The sequence below is a fragment of the Vicia villosa genome, linkage group LG2 (assembly GCF_029867415.1).
Source record: "Vicia villosa cultivar HV-30 ecotype Madison, WI linkage group LG2, Vvil1.0, whole genome shotgun sequence".
In the NCBI taxonomy this organism is placed as follows: domain Eukaryota; kingdom Viridiplantae; phylum Streptophyta; class Magnoliopsida; order Fabales; family Fabaceae; genus Vicia; species Vicia villosa.
In genome coordinates, this window is record NC_081181.1 from 155,924,387 (window position 1) to 155,940,432 (window position 16,046).

Consider the following 16,046-nt stretch of genomic DNA (forward strand, 5'->3'; position numbering starts at 1 on the left):
TTTTAATGATTCACCCTATAGTAATAATAATAATTATTCTCTAATAATAATCATTATCACCACATTCCTTTTTCACGCCTTATTACTTGATTATTATACTTAATACAGTATTTCTTAAAAACTATAATAAAAACATAAACATAATCGTAGCCTCTAAACAATATATACATCTTCCTATTCTTCCTATTTTTCTACTTATCTATTTTATCACCTCTGTTTTTCAGCCTTTAAACAATATCTACAGCTTCGTATTCTTCTACTTTTCTGTTTTATCATTCCTCTATTTTTCATCTTTTTCTCAAATGGCTTCTGGAAGTGAACCAATACCTCTTGCAACTAACAGAAATGTTCCAAAAAATGCCCCTGGAAATAAGTTTGATCCTGCATGGAAACATGCTTTACCAATTCCAAACACAAAAAAGTGGAAATGTAAGTATTGCGGGGAAGATTTTAGTGGAGGAGTTTATCGAATCAAGCATCATTTAGCTGGAACTAGTAGGGATGTCAAACCTTGTAGATTTGTTCCGGATGAAGTTAAGAAGGAAATAGTGATTGTTGTTGTGGAATTGCAGACTAAGTTGATTCAGAAATCAAATTTGTATGACATTAAAGAGAGAAGAGATTTTGAACACCTCAAATATGTTTAAGAAACATGGAGTGGGAATGACTTCTCAAGCCACTATAAACAACATATGGAAAAAGGAAATGAGAGAGGACGCGTGTAAGGCTATTGCTTTATGTATTTACAATAATGCTATTCCATTTAATGTGACTAATAGTGAAGAATGGAAGACAATGTTTGAACTTGTTGCTAAACATGGTCCAGATTTTAAACCACCATCCAATTATGAGGTTAGAGGGAAATATTTGAATTTTCACATGAATAGGATTAATGATGAATTAGATGAACACATGGCTGTTTGGAAGAAGTTAGGTTGCACCATAATGACAGATGGGTGGACTGATAGTAGGATATGGACTATAATAATTTTGGTGAATAGTCCTAAAGGAATTGTTTTTATGAAATCTATTAATGCATCGAATATAAGCAAGACTGCAGACAAGGTGTTTAAAATGATTGATGATGTTGTTGTGGAAGTTAGGGAAGATAATGTGGTGCGGGTTGTAATGGACAATGCAGGGAATTACAAAGCAGCATGAGATTTGTTGATGCAAAAGCGGAAGCAGTTGTATTGGACACCTTGTGTCGCATACTGTATCGATTTAATGTTAGAGGATTTTGAGAAAAATATCACACTGCACAAAGAGACAATTGCAAGCGGTAAGAAAATCACAACCTTCATTTATGCAAGAACGGGTCTAATTTCAGTATTGCATAAATTTACAAAAGAAGGTGATTTGATTCGACTCGGCTTAACTCGCTTTTCCACTTCATACTTAACCTTGGGATGTTTGTATGAAAATATGGCATCACTAAAAAATATATTTATATCAAACGAGTGGAAGTCTAGTAAACTTGCAAAGAGTAATGATGGGATCTTTGTGGAAAGTTTGGTTATTGATAAGAAATTTTAGAAAGATGTTGTGTATTGCATAAGGGGTGCTTTTCTCTTAATTAGGGTGCTTCGCATGGTGGATTTAGATGAGAAACCAGCCATGGGTTTCATTTATGAAGAGATGGACCGAGCAAAAGAGAAGATTCGACCAGACTTCAAAGATATTGGTAGCAGGTAACTTATCTTATAATTTCTTTTGGTTTAAACTTACACACTTAGTTTCAAATCTAATTCATTTCCCTCTTAATTAGTTACAAACCGATATGGAAAATTATTGATGAAAGATGGGATAAGCAATTACATCGGCCATTGCATGCTGCTGGAAATTTTCTTAATATTATCTTGCATTATGCTGCTGAATACGTCATTGATAATGAGGTTGTGGATGGAATGTATGAGTGTTTGAATCGGATGGTGCTAGACTTGGAAAAGCGTTCTAAGATTGATTACCAACTTGAAAGCTTCAAAGAAAAAGATGGAAAATTTGGTTGTGATTTAGCTATTCTAGCACTTAAAACCAAAACGCCAACACAATGGTGGGGGTCTTATGGAAGTGCATATCCCGAATTGCAGTGATTTTCTATGCGAGTGTTGAGTTTAACTTGTAGTTTATCGGGATGTGAAAGGAATTGGAGTGTCTTTGAAAGGGTAAGTAATATTTTAAATTGAGTATTCAACTTTTAATAATCTTGAGTATAAGTTTTAGATTTTAATTTTTTTTAAATTTATTTAGGTCCACACTAAAAAGAGCAATCTTTAAAGCAAAAAACTATGAACGACGTAGTTTATCTGATGACTAATTCAAAGTTGGGAAAAAAGAAGGAAGCTAGGAAATCTTCGTATAACTTTTATGAAGATATTCCTTCTGAAGATGAATGGCAAGAGAATAGAGATGGTAATGGTCATATACATGAAGACATCATACTTAATGATGGAGAAGATGTTAGTAGTGTTGGTGTTGTTGGTGATGATTTGGATGTTCCTCATAGTCCTATTAATGATGATCCAATTGATAAAGAATTAAAAGCGGATGAAGATGAAGAACTATAAGAAAATGAAGATGAAAATGAGGATGAAGACGACTATCCATATATGAGATTTGAATTTTTGGAGTATTTGTTTTAAACTTGTTTACTTTTCTTTTTGTTTGAGGATTGTTTTTATTTTGAAATAAGTTTTTTTTTATTGTTTTGGATATGAATTTGTGAATATAGATGATGAACTTATGAATTTTTGGTTATAATTTATAACTTATTTTCTTTATATACGATTATTTTTTACATGTGTATAAAATTATGCATATATAAATTATTTTTTTATCAGTAGTAGAAACTTACGTTCTGTGCTACGATTCTCGAGTTACGTTTTTTCAATCCTCTACCGTTTCTAGTGTTTTTAAACATTGACATCAATGCATTAAATAATAGTATCTTGGTATCTTGATGTCTTGTCTCTTGGTGTCTTTACTTTAAACACCTATAATTTCAAATAATAACCTTAGAAATTATAACTTATAATAAATTGTGAATGAAGAATATAAAATACTTACTTGTTAACTTTTTAATATGCCTTCTTGATGATCGTAACGAATAGCATACACATCATCTCCATCAACTTCTTCATATAAAGTAGGCATTTGTGTTGCGTAAGAAGAAATGGAGGAATATCAAATTTTCCATCACTGTGAGGAATATATTTTCCTTGGAGAAAAATTGATCATCTCCTCGATAAGTCCAAAGGATTTGTCACATAAAAAACTTCTTTTGCTTGAGTAGTCATGATGAATGGTTTGGTCATATAAGTTACCTTGCCAAGGTCAAGCCATGTGAATCCTAACTCATTAGTTTGTACACCATTATTATTGGGAACCCACTTGTATTTAAATAAAGGCACTTTAAGAATAACATAATCAATATCCAAAATCTCTTCAATGACACCATAGAATGCGGTAGTTGCCAAAATAGGATTCTTACCTTTCAAACTAAAGAAATACATGGGGATTCAACCTCAATCATAACCCCACTATTTTGTATTATACTACGATCATCTTTTACTTTTGTATAAAAGGAAAAATTAGAAATTTCGTATGTCGTCCAAGTTATCACAATAAATTATGACATGCACGAGAACCATTTAATTGTCTCGTATGCATTATCATCATTAGAAATTCTCTTATTAAACCAACTTATGATTTTCTTGTTATGTTGTGTCAACAACCACTTGTCAATAATTCAGGGATATTTTCTCTTTATAATTGTTACTTGAGTAGCTATGTAAGGTTCAACTTCACTAAGATTATTAAATATATAGAAATGTGTTCAATGTACTACATCCCGACCCATTGACTTAATATTTAAACCTTGAGCACCTCTACTCCAAATATGTCAGCTTGACAAGATTTTGGAATTCCTATAGACTTTATTTCTGACAAATAGTTTGGGCAAAACTCAACAACTTCTTCTGTAATATACCTTTCAACGATCAAAGCTTCCGGTCGGTGATGATTCTTCATATATCCTGTTGGAAAAAAATTTGTTCTTACTCCTTGGGTTTTGATGATAACAAAATACTTAAAGAACAATATGGTATCCTAACATTTGTTCAAGTGTGCAAGATCATATACTCTAAATTAACTTGGTTCTGACTCTGTTATATAACTTGGTGCCGAAGAGTAGTGGTGCTTTGCTTGCAAGGATTAGTCGTGGAGCTAGTTTCTTGTTTATCGTTACTCTAGGTAGTGAATCATGCTCTGATTATGTAACACGAGAAAACGTTTGAACTTATGTTTGTTTTGAGAGATAATTGTTACACTCTTTTATATTATGATGTATTGAGGAGATTATGTGATGATTGGTCTTTGGTGCCTAATGCTTTTATGCATGACTTTTTATTATGAGATTTCATTATTGGTATCATTTTAAAATGATTGATTATTCCGCTGTGATGTGCATATGAAACATGAATTTAAATGGATGTAATGAGCATGACCAGGTGCATTTGTATTTAGTTTTTCAATACACGTGACACCCTCTTTTGATATGCAAGCTAATTTATTCTGATTATCCACAATGTATAGTAGAGTTCAAACCTATTTGCTTAGTTGGTAGCTAATACAGAATTATTGTTAAGTTATTCGCTTCTAGAGTAAAGAAGGTCATGGACAAATTGATTTCCAAGTGTCAATCTGCATTCTTAGCTCTGAGACAGATGTTTGATGAGATTTTAGAAGTGAATGAACTGTTGCACTATGCCAAGAGAAATAAGAAAGCTGCAATTTGAATGTTATTAACTATGTTTTTAGTCTAAACGATATAAAAAGTGCCAACATAGTCTAAACAATTTAAAAAGAGCCAACATAAGATAAAGGGGAAAATAATTAAGCAAAGCTAGATACATAAAAAAAGTCTAAACAAATTGTTGTTAACAATAGCATCCTAACCCTAATACAATATTTGAATCATGGTAAAAGCTAAAACTAAGATCAACACTTCTTTTACTAAATATACATTATGTTGGTTTCCATTTTTCATAGGAAAATGATTTGGAAGAGAACACTCTTCTCCATTGAAAAGCACCTTTGTAGGGAACCCATCACCTCTAGGTATTTTCATAAATGGCATAAACTTTTTTGTAAAAGAAATAACAGATTGTTGTTTCCCAGGAACCTTTAGATTTGTATCATTATCTAGACCTATCAAATAGTTTGATCCTTCTATTCCTTGCATGAAAATAGTGTGATTGAATGTTCTTAGCAATGTTCCATTGAAAGAATAAACTTTCTCAAAACCATTAGAAACACCTTTCTTGAACTGCAAGGCAGTGAACCAGTCCTTAAAAGGAAGAGGCTTCCAATTAAACAAAGTGATTCTTGCACTCCAACCACCTTTATGATCAGAAGCTACATGCCAATTTACGCTAACTCCGCAATTATCGCCACATGGTAACTTCTTAGGTACATGTAAATGCTTTAACCTAGCCCAAGCAACGGTCTTCTTTGTTCGATTTTCGAAAGGAACAAGAAGTGCTTCTGAAGGTAAAAGCATTGCTGGTGCATCAGGGTTACAACGGCCGTTATCTTCGTCTTCATCGCAACCACACGCGCACGTGTTGCATGGAACAATAGATTCATTATAGAAAGCAGAAAAGGAAACACAACATCTAGTTTTTCTTTGTTTAGGTTTTGTAATGTTGCAAATTATTTGCCAACTTGCAATAGCATAGGTTATTGCATCAAGTCCTCTACGGTCTGGAAATACCGTCGGTGTGACTTTCAACGGCGGTCCACATTGATAAGCAGGGTTAAGAACACCTGTTATTTTCCATTTTGCTGGTGGGAATAGAGATTTTTTATCCAAATCAGGTGGAGATTTAAAAACTTGCATTTGAAAAATGGATTTGGATTGTGATGGATCCATGATTATAGGTAAAAGCGAACCGTTTCGACAACAAAACGGTATCTTACCAAGTTCAGTATCATTATATTTCTCCGGTGGCATATCACTGATCACAGGATGCTTTTGACAATTCATAACTTTAGAGAAATCCATGTCTTTGTAATATTCTCCAGGAGGACCATAGATGCAACCTGTATAATCGATCTCACGCGTGAATGCGCCTTTCATTTGTTGTATGAATTCACCTCTTGTCCATTCCCATGTTAGGTTCCAACGATCTAAACGTCCAAAAGGACTATTATTCTCCATTGTTACTTGAACAAGATAGTTGTTGTCATATGCTTGAAGAATATCATAGGATATTGTTAGGTCGCCTTTTTGACGCGGTATGAATTTTGTCTTTAGAAGTTTTTTTTTGAATTTCGGATCTCTTTTACAACATGCCTGCATTATTCTCTCTATAAAATAGAGAATTAGATGCTTTTCTAGTTAGAAAATAGTTAATGGACCTAGAAAACAACATAGATAGACAAAAATCACGAGCGAAATAAAATAGAGCGACCAAAACTGCAGAAGAAAATGACTTACTCTTAGTACTCGCTCGAGGGCACCTATATCCATCATTGTCTAACTTGATGCTTTTAGGCATTGGAACTCCAGGTGGCTTAACTCCAAACTGTGTACCAGCAATTTTAATCAATGCTTGAATTTGGGTCAAATCATTAGCTGTATTAATAGAAGTTTCTAAATCTGGTACATTACTTCCAACTAAGGTTGTTCCATTTCCGACCTCAGCCGGAAGCTCTCCCGCCTCAAACGGGATACCTCCGTCGGCGGAGATAAGGATCTCATCATGTTGAAATCCTATAAACAACTTCCATGATTTAAGAACATCTTTCCCCGTGTTGAGAACTTTCGCGGTCGCATTAAAGGCCCAAGATTGCGCCGTGACGTTCTTGACGCGAGGAAACTCCTTCCGTCGACCGAGTAGTTGGTAGGAAATATAAACTCCGTTACATGTTTCCGCGGCCGGAGGGAGAGCCACTGCTATTGGATCTTGACCTTCACATACATAGACACAACATGAAATTATGAACAATGTTACTAATGATGAGAACAATTTACATCTCCATGTATTTGACATGTTTATATTTATTTATTTATTGTATTGTCAATCTTTGTTTCATTTGCATGGAGTTTGAGAAATTGTTGTAATAAGGAGATTAATTAAAGAGGTTGGAGTGACACTCTAGGTGAAATAAATTAATATTTATGTGGAAACATTATGATGTTAATGTTGAGAGAAATTTAAGAGAGATTGGAATGATAAAAATAGAAAAATGGTGACAAGAGTTAAGAGAGTAAGGTTATGAAGTTGAGGGAGTGAGGAGAGTTAGAATCGAAATATTAGCAAAGAACAAGTCACATGGGAGAGGAAAACTATTAATAGTAATTTAAAATCTCTATTTTTTTCATTATGTTAAATAAATATATTTTCATTTTGTTCTTACATGTGGCAAAGTAAAACTTCTGTCTCATTTATCTATGATCAGATTAATAACATGATAATGTAATGTGAAAATTTATTCTTTTATTTTTGTCTCATAACACTCAACTTGTGTGATGCAAATGATAGATATAAATAAAAATTTACAATAGAGGGTTGGTTCAGGATTATAGATAATGATAGGAATCTATTCAATTCAATGAAATCGTATTCTCGCAATAGATCGTTTTGGCATGTTAAAAATAAAAATAATGGCAATGAACTATCTTCGGATTTGGATAAGAAATGTGATAGAGATGTTTTGAAACATGTTACGAGTTTCACTTGTTTGATTGATGTCACACAACATTTACAATCGCGCTGACGTGCACTAACTCAATACACAACGATAATAACAAACTAACTTACTACACTAACTAGTAAAACAGAAAGAACAACTAATTGATTGTGTATATTCTAATTCCCAGCTTGCAAGTTATGAACGTTACATTGGTGTTTCTTAATCTACACGACGCGGTACTAAAGACTACATCGATTTACATTACACGGGCAAGATATCAGAAACAGTTAAAAAATTGACCGAGTATTCTTCCAAATCTAGGAAATTTGGATCAGTAACATTGAGTCTCCCTACAGAGAAAGGAGGTTTTTCAGGTTGGCCAAGCATTACAGATTCATTCATCAACGTCAAAACAACAGAAGACATGGTTGGTCTATCAAATGCATCTTCTTGAACACATAATAGTCCAATATTCATGTATCTCAAAAACTGGTCATCGGGACATAGTAACAACGGATCCCTTAATTCCAATCCATTTCCATTATTCCATAGATGCCATGCCTGCAGAATGAATAATAAACGATGTTAAGTAATAATCATCGGTCACTCATTCATGTAGTAAATTCAGATTATAGACACTTACATATGCTAGTAGACTAGAAGTGCTTTTGGAGTAACAGAAACCTGCGTTACGTTTACCTGTTATTAGATGTAAAAATTAGTTACATTAGTTAGTTGTTCTTATTGATGTAATCAAAATTCTCACGAGTAATATAATATGCTTTTATCTCAACTATGGTTTCTATCAAAGATAATAATACCTGTAATGATCTCAAGCAATAGTACTCCAAATCCGAAAACATCGGATTTTATGGAATATAGACCCTCCATCGCATACTCTGGAGCCATATATCCACTGCAAAATAGAATTGTTAAGCATGTAACATATGAAAAGGAAAAAAAAAAGTTGATGCAAGGAACTAAGTGCTTACTATGTGCCAACTATTGTGGTCGTGTTAGCTTCACCTTCACTTCCTGCAAATATCCTTGCCATACCAAAGTCTGAAATCTTTGGATTCATGTCACTGTCCAACAATATGTTACTTGCTTTTAGATCTCTATGTATTATTTGAAGTCTAGAATCTTCATGAAGATAGAGAATGCCTCTTGCTATTCCATTTATTATATCAACTCGTTTGGTCCAATCAAGATGTGCACTTTGCTCTGGATCAATAGAAATGTAAGAAACATTTGGGTCTAGCGCAACTGGTTGATGCGCAGTGTATGTGAGTGTTGAAAAATTTAGTCCTAAAAAATGGTGAAAATTGGGATATACTACGTACCAAAAAGGACGACATCAAGGCTACCATTCGGCAAATATTCATAAACTAGAAGCTTTTCTTCTCCATCAACACAAAATCCCAGAAGCTTTACAAGATTTTTGTGTTGAAGTTTCAATATCAGCATAACCTCATTAATGAATTCTTCTGAACCCTGCTCAGAACAAATTGAGAGCCTCTTGATTGCCACCTCCATGCCATCACTAAGTATACCCTACAAATAAAGAAACAAAAATTTATCTAAACTTCCCTATGATGATAATCATTCATGCAAAAATGGTGAATAAACTTGAATTCTACTTACCTTATAAACAGGACCAAATCCACCTTGCCCGAGCTTATTTGAATCAGAGAAGTTTTTGGTAGCCACACAAAGAGAACCAATATCAATAAAAGGGAAATCATTAGATATATTTCCCTTTCCATTCTTTCCTAAAGACAAAAAACAAATGAATTAGGACTGTTACAAATCACAGGATAAAAAAGATGAAGATTCATCCCATAGAAAAAATAAGCTTGAGACCTTGATAAAAGATGATAAATCAAACAACTTACTTTTCCGATTTCTGATAAAGCATGAGTAGCAAATGATGATTATTATCACCAAGACTACCCCAACTGCAATGGCAGCAACTATCCATATTTTGCTTGATTTATCTGCATAAAAAATCAATCAAAACAGGCTTTGACAGAATGTTTATTTAAGACTAGTGTTGAAACTTGAGAAATACTTACTTTTCCCTCCTTGAATTGTTGAAGAACTAGTGGATTCTGTTTCACCAAGATAAAATGGATAAAACTCGTATCTTAAATAACAGCTACGACTCCAAACTCGTGCACCAATGGAGGCATAACAACAACCTGGTATATCTCCAATAGCACTTTGCAGACACTTACTGCAATCATTGGCTGATAAATCTCTTGTACACTGCACTAAAGCATATACTGTCTTATCTTCAAAAGCTACTTTTCCAGTTGCATACATGTTCGTGGAAACATTAAAAGACGCTATCTCAGTAAGATTATTCAATATCTTATTCACAACAGACTCATATTTCTCAGGTTCCGAAATATTCTGTACGTTATCTTTCCCAATGTTCCCGGTAACATTCAAGGAGCCTATGAAATTTTTATTTGAATAACGTAATTGACAGAATTCTTCATATACAACTGCTTCTTCTGATTGAGGACAGAGTTTTACAATGTCCTCTATTGCGTTTGTTACGCATTTGTGGCAAGTTTCGTTTGAAACGAAGTCGAGGCACATGTAGAGACCGTAAACTCTATCTAGGCCAATTCCTGAAGAAGTATTGCCAAATTTGGAGATTGATGCTGAAACATTAGAGGGTAAAGAGAGAAGGAGGCTGCTTAGATTGTTCTCGAAAGAACTTCGATTTGTAGAGATGTTTCTTGTGGAACAAGTTTCATATGGAGGATCTGCAAAGGCGACAAATGAAAGAAAAGAGAGGGCACAGAAAAGAAGGAAGAATTTAATGGATTTGAAAACAGTAAGATCATGATGAATCATGTTATTTTTTCTTCTTTTGATTCTAAATAAAGTTGGTAGTTCTCTTTCAATATTTTTTCTTATGTCTTCCCTCTGCTGAGTAAAACATGTTAAATTACCAGGAAATAACTAAGCATGTTATTGATTCAAACTTATGCCAAGTGGCTATAATTAATTTCCAGGAAAATGTTTCAGCTTGTACTTTTTTTAATATTATAAGCAAGAATAAGAAATTACGGTAAAGGATTTTGAAATGTCGATTAAACTGTATCCAAACTTTGAAAGTTGAAAAATTGAAAGATTCTATCTCTTGGCCAATAGAATTTGATCATTGAATTGAATTCAGGTCATGCAAATTTTAAGTAGGGTCTAACCATGATTTTAAATTGCAGGTCATAGATGCGTTCGTTGTGAAACATATTGAAATTTAGGATTTTGAAATTTTAATTTTTGGAACGAAAATTTAAACAAATATGACTGAAATCGTCTGCTGCAGTTACGATGTGGCCGCACACGTGATTGAAGATCACACTGCAATTGCGGATGTGGACAACAATTTGAAACTATGGATCTAACAAAATCAAAACTTTCTTTTGGAACACTTGATTAATTTTTCGATACTTATCTGCCTTTTCCGACACATATCCTGCGGATGTCATACAAGTGTCAGACACCTATACGTGTTAGACACCGCAACACTTCTATTTCTAGAGGTATCCGTGCTTCATAGTCCATCATAGACCCTAATGGATGAACTTACACTTTATTCAACACAAATTAGTATTAAATGTCCAAAAATCCATTATTATTAATCAAATTTATATTATATAAACATCAAGTAGATCACAATGTCAACCAGTCTTTATAAAACAAAAAATCATTATTAATTGTAGTCCAACAAATATTAGAAAAACTTCTAACATAATAATCAAATCAAATCAAATTAGCTTAGATCAGTTCTTAATAAATTAGTATATCTTATTACTACAATGAAAGTCGCTCATGACTAGTACACAGCTTACTTCATAATGTGACTATATGGTTAATAATAATTCAAAATATTTCATTTTTTTTAGATACCTAGAACCTATCATATTGATGATACTTAAGTTAATACTACTACCTTGACCTTAGTATAATATGATATGACTAAAACACTAATCAAGACTCTGTCAAAGACTCAAAGTGGTATTTAGTCTATAATATATTATTGCTATCACAATCAAGCAACCCTGAGATTGTAACTCAACTATTTATAAGGATGAATTGAAAATGAAGTCATATGTTGACTTGTATATTTTATTATGACTAGAAATGTGGTTCCGCTGATTATTTGATCATGAATCAATAAAACAATTAATATTTAGTATACCCTGTTCATCATAAACAATAACCTGGATGTTTTGTCTTTTGGTGGAAAAGTGAAATTGTGATCATGGAGAAAGATAAAATTTCTTCAGCTATGATAATGATAATCATTTTAATGCTAAAATCTATCCACTTTGTTTCTGGTACAGACAATCCTATAGATACATATTGTCCTGATAATTTTCCACTTTACACTTCCAACACTTCATTCGACAAGAATCTCAAACTTCTCATGGAAACTCTATCTTCCAACATAGTAGCTTCAAACACAAGTTTCTTCAACAACACGTCATCGGGAGAAGGACTAGACAAAGTTTATGGACAAGCACTATGCAGAGGGGACGTAACAAATTCCACAGTTTGCAAAGAATGCATTGAGAAAGCGAGTAAGGATTTAATGAATAGGTGTAAGAGTGAGGATGCAATGATATGGTATGAACTTTGTCAAGTTCGGTATTCGTTTCAGATGTTCTTTACAAACGCGGTTTATACTGGAAAATATCCTAAGCAGAATGATCTAGAGAAGCATGTTTCAGATCCTATTAGTTTTCAACAGGTTTTGAATTATTTAATGAACAATATCTCAAATGAGGCTGCTTTTAGTCCTTCGAAGAACATGTTTGCAACAGCAGAAATCGAATTTTCTGTCAAGAAAAGAATTTATGGACTTGTCGAATGTACGAAAGACATTTCTGAAACTGAATGCAGAAGTTGTTTGAGTTCTGCAATCACGGAACTCAATCAATGCTGCTCAGACAGGGAAGGGGGGATTATTGTTAGTCGCAACTGCAACGTTAGATTTGATCTGTTTGAGTTTTTTAATGCTTCTTCATCATCAGTATCCCTTTTGATTTTCCCAACTTCCAAAGGTAAAAATTAATTAAAGGCTTTTGAATTTGACAATAGATCAAGAAATTATTCATACTTTTTTGAAGTAATTCATTCACCTATTACTATATTCAATACTATTTCAAAACCATAATGGTTAGAGTCTATTGATATTTGATATAAGCTTCTTTCAATTTTCAAGAAGGAAAATGGAAGCCTTGGATGTTTATCTTGACTATAAGTGGCTCGGTTTTAACATTAGCAGCTATTATTGGGTTGTGCAGTACTTGCCTCATGCGGAAAAAGGACAGAGAAAGAGGTGAAGTATTTCTATTTTGAGCCGTAGTTCTCTTCTATTTTGTTTCTATATAATTTTGCTTTTGAATAATAAAATAAAATAAAACAGACGGAGAAAGAAGCGAAAGGACGCTATTACAAGAGTTGTCTGGCCATAAGAATGTAGCAATCACACAAGAAGGTCAATTGGTTAGTTCTGATGAAATGAGGTTTATGACGTTAGCAACTATTAAGACGGCTACCAGTGACTTTTCGGATATAAATAAGTTGGGACAAGGAGGGTTTGGTGTGGTCTACAAGGTAAAATTCTTTGTAACCTGGGTGAGGCCTAAGCTAAGTTAAGATTACTGTCATGATGTAATGTTTGATTTTGGAATTTGATTGCAGGGTGTTCTACCAGATGGTAATGAAATAGCGGTTAAGAGATTGTCGAGAAAGTCTTGGCAAGGTATAGAAGAATTAAAAAATGAGGTCATTCTAATAGCAAAACTTCAACACAAGAATTTGGTGAGATTGTTGGGATGTGTCTTAGAAGAAGATGAAAAGATACTCATATACGAGCTTATGTCAAATAGAAGCCTTGATCAATTTATATTCGGTTTGATTTTTGTTGCTTCTTCTTACAATTGTGATATTGATTGGTGTTTGATTTTGCAAAAGATGATTGACTTTTGTTATTTACCATCCTAGATCCAAACAAACGTCCTAAACTTGACTGGAACACATGCTATGGCATCATCGGCGGCATAGCAAGAGGACTACTCTATCTACACGAGGAATCTCGACTTAAAATCATTCATCGCGACCTAAAGCCAAACAATGTGTTGTTAGACCATGAGTTAGTAGCAAAAATATCAGATTTCGGTATGGCTAGAATGTTTTCTGAGAATCAGAATACAGCAAACACAAAAAGAGTTGTGGGAACACAGTAAGCCAACTTAAATACACTCATCTTTTAATTTATTTTTCGCCATTGCCTTGGTATTTTATGTTCTAGATGCTGATATACAAAATAGTGGATATATGGCTCCAGAATATGCAATGGAGGGACTATTCTCAGTGAAGTCTGATGTCTTCAGCTTTGGCGTAATTATGCTTGAAATCATCAGTGGGAAAAGAAATAGCGGATTTTACATAACCGAACTTGCCCCAACTCTCCTAGCATATGTAACTTCATTAACTGAACACTTTATTTAACAGTATTATAGTACAACTACACTTTTTAAATATGATTATGTTTGATTAAACTATGGCAGGCTTGGAGGATGTGGAATGAAGGAAAGGGATTAGAAGTTGTGGATCCTATATTATTAGAATCATGTCTTGATTCTGAATTTGAAGTTCTTAGGTGCATTCATGTTGGGCTCTTGTGCGTACAGGAAGACCCGCAACACAGGCCCACCATGTCCAATGTTATGGTTCTCCTAGGAAGTGAATCAATGGTTCTTCCCCAACCAAGACAACCCGCATTTTCTGTAGGTAAGATGATTCGTGGAGATCCTTCAACATCAACAAATCGTTCGGCGAATGAGAGTATATGGTCTAGTATTTCACCGCGATGATTCCAGACAATGTATATAGGGGAATTTAGATCATCTCTTTTAACATATAATTTGATTGCAACATAGTATTTTACCATGCATTTTGACTGCAACAAGATATTTTGAACACATTCAAACAAGACAATGGAAAGCTTTAACAACACACAACAATAAACAAGCATCAAGAACATTTATCAAACAGTTTACATGCAATATCTAAAAGTAAAAAAAAAAAAAAAAAAAATTGAGAATGCTCACCTGTCTTAACTAGATTCTTGCTTGCTGTTATAATGTAAAACTAGACTAAAACCCGTTTGCAAACTTATATAACTATAAAGTAGTTTTTTTGTTTTGTTTTGATTCTCAAGTCTTTTTGGTATTTATCTTTGATTTTGATATTTGATTTTAAGTTGCTAAATGTATGTATTTATTTTTAGTGTAAAATTAAATTAAAAGTTTATTTGTAATTATTATCAAATAAAACTTTCAATAACTTTATAAAATATGTCTATTTAGTCAAACTTTAGTTATCTCATGAATAAAAGATTGAAAATGCTAGTTTCTATATTAGCTTAATTGTTTTTTAATATTTACTAATAGGATTGTAAAAAATTTATTTGTTTTGTCGTGATATTAGTTGAAAATGAGTGTTTTTGGTAAACATTATTATTGTTGTTTGTACTATACTCTCTTTGGTCACTATTATAAAAAGAAAAAGACTAAATTAATTTATTTTAGGAAAACTCTATATTCTCATATGCGAGAATCAAGAATCATTTTGTTTGTCTTTAGTTTATTATTTGGTATTATATGAAAAATGTAGCAGTAACATATATAGACACGGTAAAAGATTATTACATATTCTATTATATATTAAGATCAACTCAGAGTGATTTATCTTTGAAAATTGTGTAACAACTACTTTAAAATTAAAAACATTTATTTCAAGTTTTACTTATATTGTTATAATTTCAGAAAAACATAATATTTTATTGTTTTTGGATTCCAACATCTGTTTTAATTTTTGAAATTTGAGAGAATATTCTTAGTTGAAATAATTCGGAAAATATACATAGTTGGAGTATTGATTAGCTTGTTATACTGTTTTGTTCAAAAATAGATTTTTTTCGTCTTTGCTGGGGTTCGAACCCGCGGCTTCCAATAGGGTAAAATTATTGCATTCGACCATTTAAAAAAGGCTTAAATAGTATGTTGGTCCCGGTAAGTTAGGGTGTTTTTGTTTTTAGTCTTTAATTTGGATTTTTTTTCAAAAATAGTCCCTGAATGTTAAATTTTTTTGTTGGCTTAATTGCAACTTTAGTCCCCCTATTTTGTCTTTTTCTTGATTTTGATCCCTCTATTTTAAAAACCACTATTTTAGTCATCTTTTTAAGTTTTTTGCGCAATTTTCGTCCCCCTATTTTGCTTTTTTCTGCAAAATTAGTCCCTATTTTTGTCTCTTTTTCA

General features: G+C 32.9%; 3 protein-coding genes across 3 annotated transcripts; 1 reads left to right on the forward strand and 2 right to left on the reverse strand.

Moving 5' to 3' along the window:
• Positions 1-4,957: 4,957 nt before the first annotated feature.
• LOC131650409 (COBRA-like protein 10) lies at positions 4,958-7,055 on the reverse strand. Its single transcript, XM_058920121.1, has 2 exons — positions 6,500-7,055; positions 4,958-6,369 (listed from the first exon to the last, which is right to left on the reverse strand). Exons 1-2 carry the CDS (start codon positions 7,053-7,055, stop codon positions 4,958-4,960), a joined length of 1,968 nt encoding a protein of 655 aa, XP_058776104.1.
• Positions 7,056-7,578: 523 nt separating this feature from the next.
• On the reverse strand, positions 7,579-10,691 carry LOC131647158 (cysteine-rich receptor-like protein kinase 10). Its single transcript, XM_058917071.1, has 8 exons — positions 9,774-10,691; positions 9,594-9,695; positions 9,343-9,470; positions 9,042-9,252; positions 8,691-8,922; positions 8,520-8,614; positions 8,342-8,397; positions 7,579-8,259 (listed from the first exon to the last, which is right to left on the reverse strand). The coding sequence occupies exons 1-8, from the start codon at positions 10,564-10,566 to the stop codon at positions 7,960-7,962; spliced, it is 1,917 nt and encodes a 638-aa protein (XP_058773054.1). The 5' UTR covers positions 10,567-10,691; the 3' UTR covers positions 7,579-7,959.
• Positions 10,692-11,913: 1,222 nt separating this feature from the next.
• Positions 11,914-14,883, forward strand: LOC131652619 (cysteine-rich receptor-like protein kinase 15). Its single transcript, XM_058922530.1, has 7 exons — positions 11,914-12,782; positions 12,944-13,060; positions 13,148-13,338; positions 13,426-13,636; positions 13,729-13,966; positions 14,055-14,205; positions 14,295-14,883. Exons 1-7 carry the CDS (start codon positions 11,981-11,983, stop codon positions 14,598-14,600), a joined length of 2,016 nt encoding a protein of 671 aa, XP_058778513.1. The 5' UTR covers positions 11,914-11,980; the 3' UTR covers positions 14,601-14,883.
• The last annotated feature ends 1,163 nt before the right edge of the window (positions 14,884-16,046 follow it).